At 34.7% G+C, this 23,183-nt stretch overlaps 1 protein-coding gene across 1 annotated transcript; it reads right to left on the bottom strand.

The window, feature by feature from the left end:
* Positions 1-19,202: 19,202 nt before the first annotated feature.
* On the bottom strand, positions 19,203-19,700 carry LOC145682735 (histone-lysine N-methyltransferase SETMAR-like). The gene has a single exon (XM_081754121.1). The coding sequence runs from the start codon at positions 19,698-19,700 to the stop codon at positions 19,203-19,205; it is 498 nt and encodes a 165-aa protein (XP_081610247.1).
* Between the last annotated feature and the right edge of the window lie 3,483 nt (positions 19,701-23,183).

The following is a 23,183-nucleotide window of genomic DNA, read 5'->3' as shown; positions in this document are numbered from 1 at the left end:
AAGATTATTAACTTCTATTATTATACAAGAAATGCGAGAATTTTGAAACAAAGAAAAATAACTTAGAAATTTTCAACTGAAGACAAAAAATAACTAACTTAAACACACTAAAGGGTATGAGTAGGGTGATTAATGGGGCGTCAGCAATGAGGCTATATGTCGCCGTCTTGATTAACGCGAGGGATGGATTTTACCATTTCATTTTGACCGAATAACGTAGAGGATGGAGAGGAGGGCGAAGATACATAAGAGCTATAAATATAAACATAAAAGTGACAATGTTCGGTGGTGAATAACTCTTGACTACCCGATCGTTCTCAATCACATTTTGAACATAGATGAAATTCGAAGCTGGGAAGCTTTTTGTTATTTCATTTTGATATTAGAACTTACGGAAGAGGAGGGGAGGGTAAATATATGAAAATGAATAAAACTTAAAAACTCTTGAACAATCCGACTGATTCCAATCAATCAAATATTCAATATAGATAAGGTTCGGACATGGGATGTTTTAATTTTTTGTCTTGATGGCACAATGTAGGGGAGGGGAATGGTGGACTATGTAAAAAAATAAAAATAAAAATGCTGTTCTGGTGACTTCATCACGCTTAAACCACAGACCTGATCTTAATCAAATTATCATCATAGATGAGGTTCGGATCTGGGGTGTTTTTTATCATATCCCTTTGATGGTAGAACCTAGGTTAGGTGGAGGGGAGGGGAGATATCTATAAAAATGAATAAAACTTAACAACTCTTGAACCACCTGACCGATCTCGATCCAATTTTTAACATATACGACGCTCGAGCCTAGAAACGTTTGTTTTATTATTTTCACTTTGACGGTAGAACGTAGGAGAGGATAAGAGAAGGCGAGATTAATATATGAAAATAAATATAACAACTCTTGAACCATCCAACAGATTTCGATCAAATTTTCAATGTACATGACATTCGGGTCTGGGATAATTTTTGCCATACTGTGCCCCCAACATGGAGAGGGGAGAGGGATACATAAAATCATCGAAAATGACCAATATCAAAGAGTGCTTTAGTAATAGTAAAACCATAACATATTACTATTTTTCTTTAATTTAGCCCAGCAAAATACGGGGTGCGACTTAGATTGGAGGACGTCTTAAGTTCGAGTAGTAATCGAGAAATACTTAAAGATATTAACGTGTTATTGAATTACTTTGCTAATACTAATAATAATCATAATAATAATAATAATAATAATAATAACTATTATTATTAATATTATTATTATTATTACTATTATTATTATTATTATTATTGAAGATTTGATCATTCAAATATTGAAAGATCAAAATATTCAAATACCTTAAGACAATTAAACGTGTGTCATCGCCGACTAATGATCACCAAAAATTCTAAATTTAAACAAAATATTCACACATGGTCACACATGGCAGAAAATTTGCAGTATTATGTAGGAATAAGTGGAACAATTTTTCATGAATCGAAAAATTGTGTCCTATGCAGTGGTGAAAATTTTCCGGGAAATTTTGAAACGGAAAATTTTCCGATTCGTAAAAATATACTCCACTTATTCCTACATCGTTATTTAGCCGTGATGTGAGGTGGAGAATTTTCTTCTATATTTTTCCGGAAATTTTTCCGTTCTTAACAAATATCAATGATCAAGTAACAATTCGTCAGTATTCATAAAATTGATTGAATTCATATATAAAAATGTTAAAAAGTGAAACATCGTTTAAAGAATCTGAAAATTTTCATGGCTTAGATAATTTTCAGTACTATGTAGGAACTAGTGGAACAATTTTCCATGAATCGAAAAATTGTCTGTCCTGTACAGTGATTAAAATTTTCCGATTCGTAAAAGAATAGTCCACTTATTCCTACATCGTTGTTTAACCGTGATGTGAGGTGAAAAATTTTCTTCTATATAGAGAGAGAAACACTGTGTAAAATTTTATTTCCCAACTTGAAATACAAAATTTTCCGGTTCCCGAAAGCTAATTGGAAAATTATAATTTGTTGCTGACTAACTTTCCTCTACTGAAATTCAATTTTGTAGCTCTATGTGCAGTTAAATATAGTGGAAAATTTTCCACCTAACATCACTATACATAATATCCAAAATTTTCAGGCCTATGAAAAGTGTTTTCCACTTGTTTCTACATCGTGATGAAAATTTTCCGATCTATGAAAATTCCGATCTATGAAAACCTTCCGACTCCTAAGAAATTCTTCAATTTTCCATATAAGGCAGAAAATATTTCGATTCATGAAAAATTGTTTAACTTGTTCCTACATAGTAATGAAAATTGTCTGAGCCAATAAAATTTTCAGATTCTTTAAACGATCCTTCAGTTTTAACATTTCTATACATGAATTCAATCAATTTCATGATTACTGAGGAATTGTTACTTGATTACTGATTTTTTTTAGAACGGAAAATTTTCCGGAAAAATATAGCGGAAAATTTTCCGGAAAATTTTCCTAAATGGAAAATTTTCCGCGGAAAATTTTCCGCCTCACATCACTATTGATACACCTGTTCCTGAGTGGCATGTTATAGGCATAAAAATTTTATGTAATTTCTCATATGAAATAATTTTGCATGTATTTTGCATGTAATAATAATAATAACGCAGGTCTTCAAAAATAAAACAGAACTAAGCTGTTTCCGCTTAGTTAACTGATTGGTATGTGTTGGCGTGCGATGAATCCAGAAATACCAACCGTATTGTCCTGGGACGTCTTGGTTTCGAACAAATGGATGGTCCTTGTTCAACAAAAATTTGAACACAAACATGCGATTTATAGAAACAGCATTAACAGCCTTTCACAAATTAATATACAGAAACACGCACAAACAAAATTGTAATAGCACATTTAATCAGATTACTTGTGAAATGGTATTTTTAAAGATCGAACTTCATTTGGAGCTTGTACGTTTTTAGCTGTCTACCTGAAGATCCCTAAACAACATCCAGCAGCAGTCTGCCGTCATCGTATCACTACAGTTCCCCTGATACCGTCATTCAATTTCTTTGATATGTTGTTATAAACGCCCCCTGCTCTTCACTCACTGCCCTTGTCAGGCAAGTAGTCAAGTGGGGAGTTGAGAAAACGCACTTTAAGATCATGGAACAACCAAGCTTTCGGAACGCGTACATTTTCCCCAACATTTCCTTGTACCGTGGGCCTTTTCGGTTTTCGGTTTTCCCAAAACGTTTTGATGACCACAGTAAAGACAACCCAAGCCACTTTTTGAGTTGCAGTCATTAAACTGATAAAGTCTTTGTCGGATATGAGTTTTCTAATATCTGGGCTAAAAAACGCGCACTCGCGTACTTGTAATATTTGAGCAAAAAACACTGTAGCTAAAACTACTTACCAACGTTCTACAAATCTAGGACATAATCTTACTAAATTCGTTTTATGAACCGATCTATTGTATATATTTTTTTTGTAATCTCGTAATCTCATTTATTACACAATACGATATGTGTCAGTAATCCCAAATCCGGACCAATAAAATGTACTTTCATGTTTTAGGGAGCACAGATACATTTAATCTTCTGTGTTCGTTATTTTTTTCGTGTAGTGCATGTGCAATTTAGCTATTTCCAGTTACCTGTTTGACCATGTCACATTTCGATTGTACAAAAACTTGAAGACCCAGGAAGAAAAGGGTTTCATTTTCGGCTTCGGTTCACCCATAAGCGTAAAACTCACCTAAACTTAAGCGAACCGCTTTTTGGTTGCAGACCTTTCTAATTTAAGAATAATAAAATTTTAAATAAAAAGAAAATCATTGTCATTTTGTAACTCACATTTTGTAAGATGCCCTGCAGTTCCTAAAAGAAAATTGAATTTAATTTATATAGTTACAATGGTAACAATGCAAATAAGTGTTGTAAGAAAATGCGCTACTCAAAATGTGTAATAGAAAATGTATTAATTTTTAATGAGTTTTGGCTATAACATATATCGATTGGAATGGTACGTATTTAACTAAGTGTTGAAAGAGAACTGGAATTAAATAATTTACATGTTTTGTTTTATCTTGATGTTATATCAATGAAAATTGCTAATGAATAGAAAGGTTAATCTCAGAATTGCATTATGTTTGACCGATTTCAAGCGAGTCTTTCGTAAGGTCGATTTGAGTTTAACATTCAACAAACATTTTCACGTGCGTTTTTTTAGCTAAAATCATAATTTGTGAATTGACATTAATAATGCATAAGTAGAGAATTATTTGGTAAATGAAAATAGTGTGCAGCAGTTTCGTTACCTAAGGGCTAACAAACGAAAATATATATCATTCATTTATTTTTATTCTTAAAACTTATCTTGTTAGACCTTAATCATGTCTATACTTTATGAAGTAATAGGAAACGCAGGGAGTCGTCTTGCTGTTGCGAAATATTCGACATTATGAACCAGGATATTGAGAAATGATATCTCCTGTTATCATTTTCCTACGGAAGTGTGAATTTACTAACATATTGACAGAAAAGTTTTTAGTAAGTTAAGTTTATATTAGGGCGAATTAAATGTCTATACAACAATAATTTCTCATGAGTGCCAAATCTACATTTTAATTATGAACCAGTTTAGCTTGTTGTTCATTACTTTAAACGATTTTCTTTAAAATGCGTCTATATTGATCAGAAATATACGAAATTTAAGTGCTATGCAGGAACCTGGGTCTCTAGTATACTGTAATTTTGTTTTACTAGAATCCATACCAAAGCCATATATTTTCTAATTTATCTGTTTTGCATCCTTGTCTTTAATGGGAAAATTCATAGCATGACAGATTTTGATAATCTTAAATTGTGTATGTCGCACTAAAATTAATTCCGAAACAATATTATCAAGGACTTGAGTTACTTAAATTTACAAATTACAACGGAAATATGAATTATTCATTATCGATTTAAATTTTAATGTTATATTTGTTGCTAAGAATAAATATTATGGAAGTAGAAGTGACTCTAGTGTCTCAACATTTTATGTTCTTTTCTGTTCCATTCGACGACCCACTCTGTGAAAAATTGTTATTGAAATTACGCTCAGGATGAGTGTGAAAGCAATACATCTGTTCTACCACACACATAAGAATCTTGTATTCCCGTATCTGATCGAAACCAAACAAAGCCAACTTCATTTCTTTGAACTCAAACATTGTAATTAGCTACTTTTGCTTAAATAAAATTGTGTATTCCGGAAACTAGGAACAATATTTTAATCCGTTCTATGAATAACTAACGAACTTTCACGTCTGTACACAAATTCTTAATCATAATTACCAAAACTGGCTTGGATTGGTTTACTACGAAGTACATTTCGCTTTAAAGAAATATATGAAAAATAAGAATGCCTAAGAAGACGTGCTTCTTTGAACCTAGATAAATTGAATGTAAACTAATAAAAATCAAGTTCGGAGCACTGCTTTCGGCCACATGCTATTTCTCTTTCGGGTCAATACTGAAGAGCCTTAGGGTAAATTAGATACATGTATTAACTTACCAGTCTTCACTTAAGTTTACAATATTTCTAACTAGGTAGTACGCAAGATTTAGATTTTCTTTCACAACCGCTTCGTTCTTACCAGTAAGAGACAAGAAAACTGCCACGTGCAACCTCCGATACACTTTGCGCCCTACGGTACACAATTCCTTATATTCCTGAAAACATTGTCTAAATTCAACAAATGCACTATAAAAAGAAAGTGTAATGGTTAAGGCCCGTTGCAGAGAGCTATGCAAACCAACAGCCAGTTACGTATAAACTCTAATAACGCTCTAGAATTAGCAATTGTTCAAAAATACATATAAGATCTTAAAATTTTAGAGGCATTTAGTATACAAACAATATAAGCGTAACAGTAATAAGCAAGGACATTTTGACGAAGACCAAGTACCCGAGAGAGATTTGCAAAGTAAAGTTATCTTTATAAGAATGAAAGTTAAGTTTGTTTGACGACTTAAATTAGCTTTTCATAAATTTAATTGACATAGTAAATTAAAAGTGAAAAAAGCTAATGTATTTCACTATATACTCTATACTAGTATTAGAAAATACTTCTGTTACTAAATTGAAGTAAGATTAGCTCAAACACTAAAACTGACAGAGAGAAACAACATACAAACAATCAACAGTAAAATCACTGTTATACCAGAGGTATGCCCCTATATAAGGCCGTATTGCTTTTACAGAACAAATTTATAAATGTTATTTCTACCTTATAAAATTGTGTTCGTTGAATGTATTTCTGAACTTCTAATGTCAATTGGTTACATTTTTCCGCAATGAAAGGTCTGTGGCCCTTTACCAATGACCTAAGGATAAGAATACCAGCCCCTCCATATTTTGACAAGGTTACGTTGGGCCACTTTCTAAATATTGGCCTTGTTTCATTGCACCCCCATCAAATTTTGAAAGTTACCAAACTAAATAATTACTTTGTTAGTATGGGAATATTGTAAGGGAAACAAGGTATAATAACATCCAACCCGAATTCATACACCATTCCAGATTGAATTAAGAAACCTCTGGCACTCTTTTGGGCGCCGTCGTCATTGACCAAGAAGAAGAAAAATCGGAGGACACAGGTTCCATAAAGTCAAAGCAACAGTAAGGTCAAGTACTTCTGAATTTCTATCCGGTTTGAGAACGCAACTGTCAACACACTTGAGGACATCCTGCAGAAACCTTGGGAAACTCATAATTCTTTATATAGTCTTGTTGACCTTGATCTACAGCCTGAAGATATTCACTGACCTCGAAGGGGACGCCATTTTTCTATTTTCTATATTGCACAAGAATGAAACCTCGACTTTCTTCTTGTATAAGGATTCAGAAGCCGTGGTCCGACTTCCCCGCTGACTGGCCCTTTCGGCGTGAACTTATCAATACGTTAAGTGCTATGCCTAATAAACGCGGTGAATAAAATATTTTGAGGAAAATTAGGATAATAGTGGTAGTGAAAGTGAAAGTCCGCTAACAGAAGATGAAGATGAACCTCAAACCATTGAGAGTGTGGCCACAGAATTCTGTAATCCTCATATTGTGGACATTGATACGCTGTTGTTGTTTGTCGGATGTAACTTTCTGTGGTTTGCTAGAAGTGTGATTTACCTATAATCCTCGTTTGAGTGCTTCCAGAGCGTTTCGTAACACCAAGTCAGTCCACCGTTCCGCTTTGGAAACTCTTCTACACGCGGGAATCTCCTTATATGTATATAACATTCCCTGTTTTTTGTATACCAAAAGCTTACACGTTCAGAGTTGCATATGACTTCCTTCTATAGTCATATGTTACACGTCACTTTATCATGCATCACTTAACTGGCAAGAGACCCAGGCCCGACGATTCTTTACTTACTCTGGATTTATCACCTGGATTCTATCACGTAAGTGTGACTCATCATACCAGAAAATTCTTTAGTAATAAGTGTATCTTATAGTTCTGTAAAACTGCAATGACCTTTGTTCTTAATTATGCAATGATTTCGTATTGAAATTCTTAACTATCATATTGCTCATTTCGTCAAATTCATAGAGTATTATGATGTTATTCTTTTGATAGACTATGACTACAATTTGCAGGAGGTTACGCATTTCTGTTACAAACCTCATATACATTTAATGTAAGATAATCTTGTCTAAGTCCAAACAAATACTTAACCTTTCTATGTATAAATATAAATTTTTCCTCTAATCAGTTGACAATAGATGATCGCAATTTAATTATCATTTGTTTGTACCCTTGCAACTGCTCTTAAAATTCCGGCGTGTTCGATAGATTTTAGGTTTATTTCCCACCAGTCACTATTACGTCATGCTCTGTTGTGTATGTAGTTTGACAACAGTTCTTTCCTAATGAATTTTCAGTATAGTACAATTTTCGATCAAAATGAGCTTCCATTGGGGCTTAGATGTAATGTATACTAAATGTTTCCTTGATGCTACACCTACTTCTTTAGCACTAGTTTGATGATCATGGCACATAAAATCTCAGTATAATTGTTTTGGTTCTTTTCCTATATTTGCAAAAGGGTTTTTCCCAACGTCCATTGTCATTTTGCTGTATCATCCATCCCCAGTTTATAGGTTCTTTTATAACAATGCGTTTCTGTACTGCTTAAATATGATAGCTTGTAAAATCTTCTATCTGATATCTATTGCTCACATTTTGTAAAATACATGAACTTTAGAAGCCACACATGTATATTCTTTGTACAATAAAACGTAAGTGGCCTCAGATGCATCGGGGTTGATCCTTAGCTTTGCAAGAATGAGAAACCTGATCATGTCTATTGAAATAATCCCGATTCAGCTTAACCTCTTATGGATAATTTTCCAGATGACCTCACATATTAATCTTGGAGATAAAGTGGCTCTTCCACGCTTGTGCATTGGTAAGTATCATATCACATATTACCATTTAGTGTGTGGGGCTATGTATTGCACCCTGTAAATCGCCTCCTATGGTATTACTGTTTGTACCTTAGCATACGGCATTATTATTAAAGTGTAAAAAACACAATCCTGAGGAAACATTTGGGACAACCTAGAGAATTTTGTAAGGCTTTCTGAGACTAGCGACTACTTTTCAACCTTGATTAGAGCGATTGAAGTTGTTAAGTGTCTTAAGGATTCACTTATATTGTGAGATACGATACGTATGTATTCATAGCATGTTTGTTAATCTATTTCCTTTCTACGACATCTGTATTGATTGTAGATCATATTTGATTTACAAATTTTAAAAAAATATATTTACTAATGTGCAGTTGTGTTGGCCTGTGGACTTTAGATGATGATGATATTTCCGCTGCTGACCTCATCATTAAACTAACTGATCAATAAATCAATGATAAAGGCTTAGTGGGCGTCCCATCTCTGTAACATGTTAATATGCCTTCATTGTAATTAAGAATGTAGTTTCGGATCTGTATTGAGGAGTTAAATAATACATAGAATCGATTGGATTGATCTAGTTAATAAAGTATAGAAAGTAAAGTAAGAGGAGTTCCGAAACATTAACCTGCAATGAATATAGACTGAATTTTATAAGTGGAATATAAATGAAACTGACATATTTACAGTGAATATCTTGAAATGACTAGTGACTCTAGTGACGACGCAAACTTTAGTTTTTTCGGGGTTTAAGTTGAGAGGCAGAGACATTTTCATGAATCTGTTTCTGTGATAATACTTCTTTATTACTTTGCGTGCAATACAACTTGCCTTGATAGAGCCTTAGCCAAGCGGAAGTACACTTTACAAATTGTCATCTTCACCAAGTGAAAATTAACACAAATTGCTATGTTTAATGTCAGGTTTAGTAGTTTAGAAGTACCGTTCACTAATCGAAACTAGTTTTCGTCGGGACTGAAATAGTGCAAATTGTATAATAACACGCAGTAGGGAGAACAAAGAGGCCAAACTCTAACCTATCTGAACACTTTAACCTTATGTGACTAACAAAATGTTTATAGAATAAATTATTTGATATATTCAATCACGACAGTATATATTCTGAGTTAAATTATTGTAAATTTAGTTCGGCTTTCCTTTCCCATCTCGCCAATTTACACTCGACATGTAAAATATATTTTTATGAAAGGAATCCTGCTAATAAACAGAATCTCTGGTTTTCAAGATTAATAACAACTGCGGCCTGCCATTCTAGACGTTAAAGTCATGCTGCCGCAAACGGGTAAACGTTAAAGTGAGTGCTTCTCTATATACAGTTTTTTAGGATAACAAAATTGGTAGGTTTCATGAAGCTAGAAGCCCACCTATGGCAGACCACATTCTTGACCTCATATATCGTGAGTACTTCATCAGTGCTCGTTAGTTCAGCACATAATTTGGTTAGTGCTCCAAAGAAAACGGTTATATATTTAAAAATCATTTTCAAAACCTAATTTTATGTCAACACGACGAACGGGAATTACAGCCGACCACAATCCCGATTTCAGAAATTGTTATTAGATCGTTAGTGCTTTTTACTGTGCATATCCCATAGTTAATTTTTGATAAATAGCATCTACAATTTTGAAGAAACCCTTACGGATCTTCTAAAGCATGTCAGCAGACCATAGCAGAAATCTACTCCATACCAGAATTTCGATTGCACCAGTTATGAATGCTTTATTAATGATCATTAGTGAATCATATTCTATCGCTAGTGCTCTGCATATAACGGCTACATTTTTAAAGAAAGCCATTATTGGCCTGCTAATATCGTGCGAGCAGATAAGGGACGAAATCTACGACAGATGACAATTTTGACAATAACCGTCATTAGTGCTTCGTTAGTACGCATTAGTACCAACTTCCAAAATTCGATTTTCGATTCGAAGTTGGCACCTTTTCACTCCTACACGACTCGGAGTTGGAGAAAACGCAAATGAACTTTTGGTATTCTTCGAATGTCACGAATCTCCTCGCTGAGTTTGTGCCCATCTTTATGATCTCCGTGTGTATGTTAATAGTGTGGCAAGTACTAACTAAATATGTTTATGAAATGAAAGATCTGGAACCTAAACAAAATAAACAAACATTTCTTAATATGATACGTAATATGTTAAAAAAATAACCCATTTTTAAACAAAACATTATAATAATCAATTCTAAAGTTTATTATCTAGTTGTTGAAAATGAAAGTAATTTCACACCACACAAATCAGGATCTCTTATACTGGAATAATTTCATATTGGAAAATTGTACATTGAATACATGCAAATGTTTCTAATTCAAGTGTAATACAAACAATGGAATGTGATTCATTGTATTGATACACACATTGCGAATCTCAAACAACTTAATATTTAATGATGTACACTCGAAACTATATAATCGCATATGTTTGTGTAATTTCGTTAAACAAGAATATTATTTTAATATCTCCACAAACTTTCGAAGATCATTATTAGTTTGAAATGCAAGTAATGACGTTTCACATTTTATTTCATCCAAAATATATGAAGAATTTAAATGAATTGTTTTCAAGTAAGTTTTAATATATAGTATTTCTAAAATCAAATTACTGATCTTGTCTTTATAATTTTCTGAGTGTTTTCCTAATGATAATTATATCTAATATAAATTTTAGAAGTAATAATTCACATTAATATAAATAAATTCTTTCTTTATCGCTAAAGGAATTGCTGATATTATGTTAGAAACTTAACTACAGATTAAGGGGAAAATACTGATATAATGATGTAGAGTTTAAATGGTTTTGGAAAGTATTAATACTATGTATAATAAGCCCATTATAGGGCTTATATTAAATGATAATAGCTCATTAGAATTCTTAAGACTAAGTGAACCTGTGCTTTACACAGCACATCATTCACATATGAGCATGAATCTCCTTGTAATTCATCACAACGACTGTGCTTGTGTCTTTATAAACACAAGTGAAAGACGTCTGGATAAAAATCGGCAAGGGGTATCATAAAGGGGAGATTTTTTTAAATATCTCTCACGGTTCGCAAGATTAAGCCTACAACGGTTGGAGTTTCTAATTCATGTATTATCAGTGTTTTTGTTCTTCGTGCATACAGTATGGAACAAGCAAATATATTACACATACAATTAATTATACTCTAAGTGATATATGGTGTTCATTGTGCAGAACAACCCATATAGTAAAGATTACTTTTAGCCTGGAGAGATGGTTATCCTTCCTTTTCACTATCCTTTGCCCATGTAACAAACGCCTGGTAGATATACAACCCATGTATTCATTCTACGTTATGTTTTAGTATATAACTCGCAGGATGTGATGCTTTACTCTTTAAAAAATATCAACACTCCTATTGTACCCCTAAAAATTATAATCAAGAAATGATGATCACGTTTTAATTAGAACTGGACAATCTAAACAAAATGTAAAATCGACCAGCGACGGTACGTTTGTAGCATTTGCAGTTTTCGAGATCTCGTTGTCGATAAGATTATATACAAACTTTTCCTCAGAGACAAACATATAAACCCAACATTTTAATATGTAGATGGTTTTGGAAATTTGCTGACTTCCTGATACATTCCAACGTCCTTTTAAAGATAATCATAATTAGTTAGAAAATTCAAGAAGGTATTGAAATGTATAGTCCGCTGGCCTTACTTAGTTTTTATTTGCGTATGGGGATTGTAGCGTTTGAGTAAAAACAAGACTAAATTAGACAAATATTTATTTTTTTAAAAATATGCATGGGGAATGGTTAAATGCGTTACCTTCCCCCAATTAGGTCTTTACAAGTCTAATGAAACCTTTCGAATCGCAGTAGCCTTAAGACTAGGTTCAGATGTCTGTGAGCCACATGGCTGTCCAGCTTGAGGCGAAGGTTACATTAATTTCCGAATCGCCACTGAAAGTGCTTCCAGCAGTGTATACTGTTAATTTCCAGAGGACGAGTGGTTTGTGAAGAACATCTAAAATTGGAAAAGAAACTAACAAAAAGAAAGGTTATTAAAAGCGTGTTGAAATAAAAGGTCATTATTAAAAAGAAAGAAAAGTAACAAGAAAAAAAAGGATGAAAAATGTTTGGCTTATTGTAATATATTGGAAACATGTGTTTAACAAAATGTTCTGTTCTTTTTTTAATCTCCTCCTTTGTGTTCTAAAAAGCAACGAGCGAAAAAGTCAAGGTCTTCTGCTCTGAGTACGCAGCCAGGAGCCGCGTGACGTATGACGTAGTGCCTGTTGTTTTCGTTTCTGATGGCTAGCGGTAGCTTCCCTGAGTTGAAGCATTGTATTGATACAGTAAAGATCAAATTGAAGGAATGGGAAACGGAGTACTAAATTTTCGTTTTCAACGGCCGGTTTAAGTACAATATTTTTCAACTACTATATCTTTTCCTTTGTTTTTCCACCGAGTCTGGAGTATTCCGAGGATTATAGGAGTCGGATCGAAGTTACTCTGCCTTTGAAGGATTTCTCTGGAAATTTTACATTTTGGTTGAAATCTGGGTTGATGCCGTTTAAGCTGAGGTTGGTAAGAGGAGCAGGGGTTGCTGTTAATTTAGCCCAGCTGTGAATTTATTTGGTAAGTATTTGTGTTTTCTTTTTGGTTTGTTGGTTTCTTTTGGATTTGATTTCAAATTCAATTTGTTAGTTAATTTGTACATAGTATTTGACGTTGGTTGCCGAGAATTTTAGGTGGTTCTATTAATCATTCTTTCTTTGGAAGTTTGCTGGTTAATTATTACTTTGCTATTCAACTACAGTATATATTTTTGTAATCTTAAATCTTCAAAATCGAAGCCATCTCGCGTGGGACCATTAGATTCTGTGTAAACGGATCCGTCGAACAAATAATTTTTTTTGAATAATGAAACTTTGCTCGGGAGAATTGTTAATTGTGTAATTTACGGGATAATTGATTGGAAAGAATATTGGTTGCGTGCTGAGAGCTGAAGATCGGTACTCTATTTGAAGGTATTAAATCTAAATTAAGTATTAATTAAAATCTTGATTTACTGTGATAAAGACGATTGGTGTATAATAACTCTGATGAAATTTTGAAGTAAGCTAATTCGTGGATTTAATTAAACTTGATTATTAGAACTTTGCTAGTCATTTTACTATTCGTGTTTGCATTAATTATTGTTGTTGTTAACGCCATAGCATCGCTTTTGTATTTGAGAAATTTTCGTTGAAATAAAATTCTTAAATAAATTGTATTCTAATAGGATTTATCAGATTTTAATTTTTAAATATTGAGAATCTTTTCTGGAATTTAGAATTAGTGCATTAGAATAAGACTATTCTACTGACTTAATTGTATGGTCTTCAAGGCATCTTTACTAATTGCGCCCTGCAATACCGGAATTTCACGACGGATTTTTTTTTGCTTTTTTGGAAGTTAAATTCCGACTGTTTGACTAACGACTGTAAGGAGCGCTACAAGCTTGCGGGGATCACGTTACCCAAAGCGGCCTGCATGGCCTCTCATGCATGAAGAGCATTGGCAACAACACCAGACATTCATCTGTTAATGACATAATTTGCGAGCCCTACCAAAGGCCGAAAATTTCTTCAATTCGTGAACCGACAGGCTGTTGTCGTTCTGATGGTAAACGACCTGACGGCATAACGTTAATACCTTGGATGAGAGGCAAATCATTAGTTTGGGATTTTACATTTTCGGACAGATTTGACCATTCAAGCCTCCCATTGACTATTATGAATGCTGGAGAAGTTGCTAGACGTAGAGAGGCAGAAAAGGAAAGGAAATACAACAATCTCCTCGACAAACTTATTTTTGCTCCAATAGATATCGAGACCAGTGGGGCATGGAGTTCTAGAAGACTTGAATTTATCAGAGAGGTAGGCAGTTGCATATCTATCGTTTCTGGAGATGTTCGATCAGCATCCTTCTTAATACAACGTATATCCATTGCGGTCGAACGAGGCAACGTTTCGTCAGTTCTTGGTACGTTGGAGCCTGGAAGGGAACTGGAGGAGATATTTCTTCTCTAGTAGAGTAAAGCGGAGCAAAAGGCCGCACTTAATGTTCAGCGGGGCAAAAGTCCTTCAGTTAATGGGTAAAGGGGCGCATAATTGTGTTTGATAATATCATAATGTAAAATGCAGACTTTTTTCCATTACAAACTAAATTAAATTAGCGATATCAATGTTACCTTAAAATACTAAAACTATTTCTGTTAGCTTTTCTTATTAGGATACTATATCAAAGTTAACCTAGTACTTCTTTACACCAAAAAACTATATATCGCATTTAGCCACTTTATTCCTAATCTGCACTGATACAATTGAATTCACTTCTTCAAGTACAACATCTGTTTATCATTACATATCTTAATCACCATAAATCTCGTTCTTGGCATCTAGAACTCATATCCAAATCTAAGAATACAAATCCAATCTATCTGACAACAACTAATCTTATCTTCCATGATATTTGCACATAATATCACCTACTTTCCTTAGCAACAGCCAGTGTCCATTTAACAAGTACTTTGTGCCCTTTTATATTCCAACATTCTCCCCCCCGGTACAAAAACAGAACCTGTAATGCAATCCGAACTAAAAAACGAAACGAACATCAATCTGTTTAAAAATTAACCGAACCAAAGTAATGAACGGAATTAAATTCATTTTCCTTCGCAATCTTATGCTTTTTGTGATGTTTAATCCGGTACCACCTATTCATCAGAAAGTCAATTTGCTCTTGCATGTAAGTTTGTTGTCTAATCAGCCGCTGAATAAGTTCATCTTGCTTCTCTACTTGTTGTGTCTTCTCCCTACTTGTCTGCTCCCCATCTCTGTACTTCCTATTCGTCATACCAGTTTTACTATAATCTCGATCTATTCTTCTATTGAACCAATTCGTCCAGCTAGTTTTAACTTTTTTCGGGTAAGTCATTCTCTTTTCCTCTATTATGCCTATATCCATGGAATTACCAAACTGTTGTTCCGAATAAGAATACCCGAATGCTTGTTGGTTTCCCTCTGGTGTCTTATTTAAACCTTCATCGTTAATTTCTGCATCATATGTTTTTTTATCGTCCCGCTGATCATAAAATAATATATCTGAGAACCCATCTTCAGATTCCTTGGCAGAGAACGACCGATTATTATCCATGCTATCAACGCCCACATCCAAATTCATTAAGCTGACCATATTGAATAAATCTTCCTGCTCCTGTTGTGCTGAATTTTCTCTCTGCTTCTGTGTCTGATCTTCTTCTACAACCAGTCCGTGCATTTTATACTTTTGGGACTGAAAAGTATCACATCGGCATGCTAAGGCAAAATGATTCCATCTACCACACTTTAAACATTGCTTTCCCCATGCTGGGCAAACTCCTTTCCTGTGATGTAAGTTACAGTAAAGACAGCGACTTGGTGAAGTAGGTGGTGGTGTTTGGGGAGAACCTGAACTTGTACTTGCACTTGAAGCCTTCCCTTCTTTACCAGTAGAGAATCGTTTCCTATTCTGATGCACTATACTTACTGTATTATCTTGATCGTGCTTGTATAATCTTAATTGATTTTCTGTGGATTCCATGTTGACCGCAATTTCTGTTGCTTTTTGGAAAGTTAAATCTTTGGTATTTAACAATTTCCTCCGAATTGACTCATCAGTAATTCCAAAAACGAACTGGTCCCTCAAATGTTCATCTAAACAGCACTTGTAATCACAAAAGGACGATTGATTTTTTAAATCCAGAACAAAACTCTTAACAGACTGATATGGTTTTTGCTTTAACGTACGAAATTGAAACCTTTCAGAAATAATGTTTACTTTTGCTGCATAATATTTTTTCATTTCTTCTTTAATCTCGGCATATGATTTTTCTGCGGGCGAGACCGGCCAACAGATGTCACATAATTGTTCATACGCTTCTGCACCAATAACTGTAAATAATGTAGAAACTTTCCTTTCTTCTGGAATTTGTGACGCTATGCACAAATGTTCGAATCGATCCAAATACGATTGTAGCCTATCTGTTTCTGCATTAAACGGTGGAAAATTGGGAATCATAGACATTATGCAAGCTTGTAGGTACTTATAAAAACCAGACTGCGCCAAATATGTTAACTTTTCTTATGGGGATACTAAATCAAAGTTAACCTAGTACTTCTTTACACCAAAAAAACTATATATCGCATTTAGCCACTTTATTCCTAATCTGCACTGATACAATTGAATTCACTTCTTCAAGTGCAAAATCTGTTTATCATTACATATCTTAATCACCATAAATCTCGTTCTTGGCATCTAGAACTCATATCCAAATCTAAGAATACAAATCCATCCTATCTGACAACAACTAATCTTATCTTCCATGATATTTGCACATAATATCACCTACTTTCCTTAGCAATAGCCAGTGTCCATTTAACAAGCACTTTGTGCCCTTTTATATTCCAACAATTTCTTATGTTTGTATCTGGTAGTTTTATAATCTGATTTGAAACATTAATAAATAATTGTCTTTATTTAAAAACAGAATATCAGACATTTCAAAATTTGAAGTCATGGAATGATTGTTGGTGGACTTGAAAGATTTTAAAATTTAGAAAAATAAATGAATGTAATTGTTATTTAGTTTGATAAGACATATTATTGTTATTTGCATTGGCTATTAGAATAAAGATTGATATTTCATTAAGTTAAATTATTTTTATAATATATTCTTGCACTACTAAGATTTAAACCAAAATACGATAACAGTATATAAGACTGTAGACACTTCTGAATACTTTACGCATTATTACAGTTTGTGTTAAAATAAATTTCATTTTTATTTGTGTGATGACATTAATTTTATACGCATTAAGGTGCAACTGCAGAACATTACAAATTGTTGAGAACATTCAGAACTAAACTGGCAGTACTGAAATACCTAGAAGGAGTGTTTTCGGTCATTTCGACCTTTGACGTTTTTATTTTTTTAGTTTAATCTCTTAAGTTAATTCAGTACGGTGTCTTTATAGGTCAATACCAAATTATGCTTATCATACAAATAATCAATGGCTTTAGTTACTGCATTTAATTTTAAAAAGTGATCAAAGTAAACAATACAGTGTAAATGCAAAATGTATTGCAACGAAACTTACAGATGTAAGTAAATATATATAATAGTTTTTTTATTCCTTTGATTTTTTTCCCACAATTTTTTGAAATTCTAATAGAAAGTGACATAAACTGCAGATAACATTTCTCTTTGTGACATCCTTCTAGTGAAAGCCGCCACCTATGTCTACACACTTGGCACATTTGTAAAGAACACTTCCAGAACATGAACCTCATGTAAGTTTATTGCACTGTACACACAAATTTTCAGTTTTGTTGGAGTATTTGTGTTCTAATATCTGGCAGATCTTCCATTTTTGCACCTTAAGTGTCTCGGAGTTCACACTGAGTGAATGAACATACTTTTTTTCTTGATTGTACAAAAAAAGAGGAGAGTTCTTCTGCTAATTTGAAAAGAAGTATTCGCCGAGTAACTTTTTCTCCTGTTGTCTCTGTGTAATGGACAGAGGCGTTGATTCCTACGAGGTCCAGGACGTTGAAAAACACATGCATAGGCCACCTGCGGCAACCAAATTTGACAGTATACAGACGAGACATCTGATTCAGTATATCAACTCCAAATATAGTGGAATTATAGCTTACTGTTTCAGGAAGTTTCATCGGTGTTTGTTCGTCCACTGCAACTGACTGGTGCATTGTGCTCAACAGGAGAACATTTTTCTTGCTCTTCCCCTGATAGAAAGTAATTGTCGTGTTGCCAGGTTTGTATAGTATAGTATCGTACAACGATTCAGCATTAACGTTTGCTGATGGAGGAACTTCTCTTCGTGTTTTCTTCTATGTACCAACCATGCTATGTTCTTCTATGTTCTTCCTCAGCAGCTCTGCAAGATGTTTGGCTGTGAAGAAATTGTAGCATGTCACATTTCTTCCTTTCAGATTGTAAGGTTGCATGAAAAGTGTGACAACATGTTCAGCAACAGGTATGTTAGTAGGTCTTTCATCTTGTTTACCCAAGTAAGGAAATCCATTCGCATAGAATTTTCTATGATATATACTGCAAGCCAGAAATTCAAAACAAATTTATCACGTTTGTTACTCATGTATTGTATTGGGTTGGCAATTAAGTTCCCGCTGTTTCTAATACAGTTAGTTAAAAGGTTATTTTTCAATAAACATGTACAAGTAATTAATCAAGAATGTGTTCTCCTTTGTTATTTACAATGTTTTCCCAACATTGAAGAAGTTTTTCAATACCTCCTTGGTAGAAATCAACTGTTTGAGACTTGAAAAAGACATCCAACCAAGCTCTTATTTTTACATCAGTAATGAAACTCCCTGCATAGCATTTGAAAGAAATCGAAAGAGATGAAAATCCTCTGGTGCCAAATCAGGTTGGTGATATGAGGGCGGGCGTTGTCGTGCAGCAAAAAAAAAAACATGCTGCCGATTAGGTCATTTCCCTTGAATATCTGTGTTAAATCGTTCCATTTGTTGCACATAGAGTGCTGTGTTCATCGCTTGCTTCCTTTCAAGCAATTCGAAATGGAGAATCCCTTCCCAGTGCCAGCATACGCGCAACATCGTTTTACGCTGATGAACGTACTATTTTACGAGTAGGGTTTCTAGTTTACCGGGGCTAACCCATTCTTTCCGCTGGTTCACATTCATGTAAGGCACCATTTTTCATCGCCAGTTGCGATTTGGTGAAGAAATCGTTCCCTGTGTTCACGGGTTGTACGGTGACGAGCAAGCAAACCAGCGGAGATTGTGGCTCGTTGATTTTCGTTGGTGACACTTAAAGAGTGAGGCACCCATGCTCCACACTTCTGAACTTCGCTCATCGAGAGAAGATGCTGCTCTACACAAGTGTGGGAGCAATCCATTGTCTCTGCCAGTTCCCTTGTTGTTTGACGCGGATTTTCATGCAAAAGGTGGTTGAATCGCTCCTCATCGAACTCAGTTGGACGGCCAGAACGAGGTGCGTCTTTGAGGTCAAAATTCCTTTTTATGAACTTTGCATACCAATCACCGACTCCAGCTATATTACCGACTCTATACACAGCACAAATGTTGCAAGCAGCTTCTACGGCCTTAGAACCTTGATTAAAGGCATAAAGAAGGAGGTATCGAAAATGCTCATTCTTCTCAAATTGACATTCCATGTTAATGATCTGTAAATAACAAGAAAATGTATCTTAGTAACAACGAAATATATATTTAGGTAGAACAATACGTTCTCTTTTGAATGATGTACAACTTCGTGCCAAAAGTTTTTAAAGTCATACAGATATTTCCAATTTAAAAAAAAAATCTTCGATAACTTAATTGCCAACCCAATATATAGCGGCATCGAGCTTTCCATGGATAGAGTAGTTCGTTGTTGCTTTTCATGGATTTCAGTGATAAATACACCTGGTTTATAGTTCCGAATTCAATTAACAACAAATGGATTCCAGATTTGTGAATCTGCTGCGAAGTCATCTATCTTGAGTATTTCGGCACGGTGTGCTTGTCGTAAAACCTTAGAAATCGCATGACTTCTTGGAACTTGTGACTTCCCTTAGTGTGAGAAAAATATGACGGCCACCACGCTTGCGACAACAGAAGTTTCAGAGGACATTCTTTCCTCCATACACTCCACGTGCGTACATAATGCCTATGACAGCTTCTAATTGTTCGATATCACGTTCCTGTGTGTCTTCCAGCAGAACGTCTCGGACTCTAATTTGAGTACAGTTTCTTATGATTTGTGGAATACTACTGTCTATCAATAGTCGCCATGCACTCAAGTAAATAAATGCCAGCGATTATAAGCTTCTTAGCGTTACACGTGTGTCCAGTAGTTTAAGCGAACACGTTGTGACGCCCTGTTCAATCAGGTGCATGTCCCGGTGCACCTCGAGTCCACATTGTTTCGTCGGCTACATATTCTCCATTCCCAACATCCGGATGTTGAGATACATGGGATATCTTCCATTGTTTCCTCGGCTGCGAGTAGAAGTTTCTGGTGTACTTGAAGTCGAACTTGTAGGCAGTGACTAATTTTAATATTCACCTTCCGACTCTGATGATCCGCCTAGTTCCTGTTGTCTGAGGTTTACATTAGGTGTCCTATTTAGGATCTTTGTCACCTCCATCCAACTCACCACACTCAAATATGTTTTCTTCTTCAGAAACTTCTTCTTGTAAACTGCTCAAGTAATTCACTAATTCGGAAAGAAAGCACTGGCGCTACATAGTAAAGAGGAGCACCAAACTTTTGTAGAGTACAACGTACTAATAAAAAAAGCCAATGAATAATTTATTTGTCCACTAAATAAAGTAGACAGGCCTGAGAGGGAGAGAGAATAAAATTGAATAAAATACACCTTTTATTGCAACAATGAAATAAAATAAGCTAAGCGTATGACAAAATCCATTGTCGCGGCTTACAAACATAAAATGCAAGAAAAATGTCACCTGTCATAAAGACCGGCAGCAGTCCTTGAAGGTAAAAAGTTTTTAATTATTGCAGTTTTTAAAGTAGACGTTTGTACTTTAAAGAAATGTTAAACCAGATAGGTGTGCTAAAAGTCATTAATTGTGAGCCCTCAAAATTAAAACGTACGCTAATTATTAAATGCTAAACAAAGCTCACCGGTCAGATTGACCGGTTCCGTCCTTCTAGTGTTAATCTACTGTATATCTGTATTATAAAAATGGAAAAGATGCTGTTATAACGAAAATAATTTAACTGTATACATTTTAATTAACTAACACTAAACTCGAATTTATTTCTTTTACTGTCATTTTTATTAAAGTGCATAGACAGAGCCAGAAGAAAGTATGCCAAAAGTAGAATAATTGACTTTAGGGATGAAACCTTCTTTGTAAGTCCTTACTAAAATGAGTGAAAACGTGTCTTAACGTTTACGAAAAGTAATATTATTTCAGGTGAAAGGCATTTGTACTAGTTCCCTCTATTTAAAAATAATAGCACGAAGTTTTATTAATTGTTATCCCAGATAACGAGTAATTTTCTTGAAATACATTTTAAACAGTGTATTTTGCAATTGGCTAGAGTCAAGTTTTTTTTATCTTATTACATTCACTAACGTGTAAAATATAAGAAGAGGTATTTAAAAGGAATGCATAAAATTGAATATTCCTCATGACCTTTGTGTTAGAGAAAAGAAACAAGGAAGATAGGCACCCTATATTTAAATACGTTACCAATCTCCATCGTCTTCAAAAAGTCTACAGTAGTGGTTTTCAATTATATTAAACTTACTCCCAAGATACTTTCATATATATCCATTACTTTCGATTAAAACTGTAAGAAGCAGACATTCACTACAATATTTCGCTTTTTGCAATAGTCTGAAGATACCTAAGAAATAAGGATGATAAGATTTGTTTAACATTGTAATATGGTCTCAGGAACGTAATAAAACAGGGAATTTTATATTCTTAGATCACGTTACAGATTAGTGTCGGTCACCATAGAACAGAAACAGTAACAGATAGTTGCAAGTTGCTTTCTGTTTCAGAAAATTATACACTTTTGGCTTAGAAGAATAGTTGAGTGTGAGAGCGAGTGAGTGTGATTGAGTCGATTGAGAGTAATTGTGGCAGAATGTGAGGGATTCAAATACGTATTAGTGTCAGTGCTAGTGAATGTGAGTGTGAGAAATTTGAATGATGGTCACTGTGTCTGATAGTAATGCCACTAACAATGTTTGAATCTGTAGGCTAGTGTATGTGAGTGTGATGGAGTACATTTCGGGTGAGTGTGGCTGAGGGTGATCATTCAACAACGAGTGAACATACCAGTGAGTATGAGGTGAGGTATTTGATTCAGAGTGTGCGTGGCTGAAGGTGAGGGAATCAATATTTTTTGAGTGTGAGTGCTGGTGAATGTGACTGTAAGGGAGCCCATTGAGGACGAGTGCAGATGAGGTTGAAGACAACAACGTTTGAATGCAAATACGAGTGGGAATAAGTGTGAAGAAGTGAATTGATGGAGACTAAGGCGAAGTATGGTGAGAAGAATATTTGAGTTTGAGAGCGAGTGACTGTGAGGAAGTCGATTGAGTGTGATTGTTGCAGAGTGCGAGGGAATCAACAATCACTTTAGTGTCAGTGGAGTGAATGTGAGTATGAGGGAATTGAGTGATCATCACCGTTTCTGATAGCAGATCCCTGCAATCCCAGGCCCGAAGATGGCCCGGCCCTGTCCGGATCAATCTGTATTCTGTGCCCGGCACGACGCGGCCCGAATCTCGAGCCTGGTGTAACGGGTCGGGCTCTAACCGGACCGGGCACAAACGAGCTAGACCCTATACTGGCCGGGCACAAAGGAGCCGGGCTCTAATCTGGGCCGGCATAACCGACCTTAGAACAACGAAGTTTGATAAATCAAGATTTCAAGAGGGAGACAAGGTACCTATCCGAAGCTTGGAATGAGATCTGACAATGTAGTCATGTCTTATAAAAGAGAAAAGATCTCTATATGAATCTATATAACTTTACAGTGTAATAAAACCTCATCATAAAAATCGAAATTGTAGAAACCTCAAATTTCGCCACACACACACACACACACGCACACACACACACACACATATATATATATATATATATATATATATATATATATATATATA

The sequence above is a fragment of the Thermobia domestica genome, chromosome 4 (assembly GCF_964235325.1).
Source record: "Thermobia domestica chromosome 4, izTheDome1.hap1.1, whole genome shotgun sequence".
NCBI classification, from domain to species: domain Eukaryota; kingdom Metazoa; phylum Arthropoda; class Insecta; order Zygentoma; family Lepismatidae; genus Thermobia; species Thermobia domestica.
The sequence above is the reverse complement of the archived record's forward strand: the minus strand, read 5'-3'. Positions and strand labels throughout refer to the sequence as shown.

Coding starts and splice junctions, on each gene's coding strand:
- LOC145682735 (XM_081754121.1), bottom strand. CDS start 19,700: ATGGAATGTCAATTTGAGAAGAATGAGCATTTTCGATACCTCCTTCTT.